This window comes from Austrofundulus limnaeus, unplaced genomic scaffold (assembly GCF_001266775.1).
Source record: "Austrofundulus limnaeus strain Quisiro unplaced genomic scaffold, Austrofundulus_limnaeus-1.0 Scaffold171, whole genome shotgun sequence".
Classification (NCBI taxonomy): Eukaryota; Metazoa; Chordata; class Actinopteri; order Cyprinodontiformes; family Rivulidae; genus Austrofundulus; species Austrofundulus limnaeus.
Window position 1 is genome coordinate 1088962 of NW_013952573.1, and position 1707 is coordinate 1090668.

A 1707-nucleotide genomic window follows, 5' to 3' on the forward strand; every position below is an offset into this window, starting at 1 on the left:
TTTAGCTGCAGCAGTAACCCAGTTTAATTGGAATTAATGGTAAAATGTAATATAAACAGGTGCTTGTATTTTTTGACCAAGTTCAAGTTACTATATATATAAAACAAAACCGAATTTTTAGCATTACATACAYACTAAATAAAACATTTAACACATCACAATATTACCTACTACTCTGCCTGTTTACAGATCAACTCTGTSTAAATCTCTCAGGTGATAAACTGAATTTAAAAGGTCAAGCGTTTAAAGACGACACTGACGTAATGGTTTTCGACGGGCTGGTGAAAAACATCCACACCGAAATAACCTTATCAGGGCGGCTGTCAGAATCATTTATTCACCTCCGTGACATTTTCTAATCATCGCCTCGACAACCTTCTTCCATGTCGTTTGTCCCGCTTCAAGCATCCAAGTGAAAACACAAACTGTAGCATAAAGCATCAGAGAGGACACAAATCACCGCACTGTCACCTGCCCGCTCGTCCGTCCACCTCAGTCGACCCACATTCAGCCGGTGAGGCTGCGATGAGTGAATTGTGTCTCACCTGCAGGTTAGTCATCTGGAAGCGGTAATTGTGATTGGCAGCCGTCGGTGCGGAGATAATGAGCAGCCGCCGCTTCTCATAGAACTGGTCCAGCAGCGCAGCAGCTGTACGCACTCCCACATTAATGTTCATGGCTGTGATGACATTAAGTGTACAATTAAGTCAAGATCTAAAAGAAGTGGCAGGAGGTGAAGATTAATTACAACACACTGTCMCTGCGAGGCGCTGCATAATTAGATCACTTTGCTGAACTCCAGGTTGGCCTCTGATGGTCAGGAGCTGCAGCACACTTACTCCAGACTCGCAGACATTTTCATAAAACAGTTTGAAACCATTCGCATGGACTTTTCAAATCAATGAGCAGGCTGCTATTTTCTCCTCCAATGAGCACAACACATAAAAAACAGTAATAGTGTTGACAGAACAGAATGACGCATGCAAGTTAACACTGGAGTTATGTTGTTGAAAAAAGTCATAGTTCAGTTTATACTGGTTCTTATTTTGCAGAAGGCATTTTTTTTTTCAATTCTGTTAAATGTGCAAAAGCAACTGGATTTTTCACTTGTTTGGCAAATAAAGATTATTTTAAAAGAACAAAAGAGTTTTAGGCATGACAGAAACAAATGCTTGAAACARAGATGCTATTGCAACAAATGTGCAAAATCTAAAAACTAACAAAGAAGTGAATAACATTTTAGAACAAYGTGCACAGTTCAGTATTTGGTACCAATTCATTAGAAGGAACATGGTCACAAACTTTTGTCGTGACATAAAGTAGTTGTTGTTTTTCTTTCCACTGCTCCCTGCTGCAAGAAATTTAAAGTTATTAGAGGTTAGTACTGATGTTAAAAGCACAACACTATATTCTTAGGTTTTCCTTTTTGTAATGTTGACAGTGTTTAATCTATTATGTTTTGATTGAAATAGGTTCAGTTACATGTCCGAAGTATGTGACAACACATAATTAAYCGTTGTGATGACATTAGCTGAGGATTTTGTCTAAATGCCTGTGATTCAGCCGTAGGTCAGTAGGGGGCGAACACAGGCATTGAAGAGGGTGCTTAAATACATGAAAAAAAAAATTAAAAAAATGTGTAGGTTTTCTGGACGGGTTCTTCTCTAATTAAACGTTTCGTCTCTCCTCCAAGAGACTTCTTTAGTC

The 1707-nt window shown here is 38.9% G+C and overlaps 1 protein-coding gene across 1 annotated transcript in view; it reads right to left on the reverse strand.

Annotated features, from left to right (window-relative positions):
• Nucleotides 1-545: 545 nt before the first annotated feature.
• srpx (sushi-repeat containing protein X-linked) overlaps nucleotides 546-1707 on the reverse strand; it is a gene marked incomplete at its 3' end in the record, with an annotated part of 21540 nt that continues 20378 nt past the window's right edge. Inside the window, 1 exon segment of the mRNA XM_014017540.1 lies at nucleotides 546-679. Within this exon segment, the coding sequence (XP_013872994.1) occupies nucleotides 546-679 (134 nt within the window).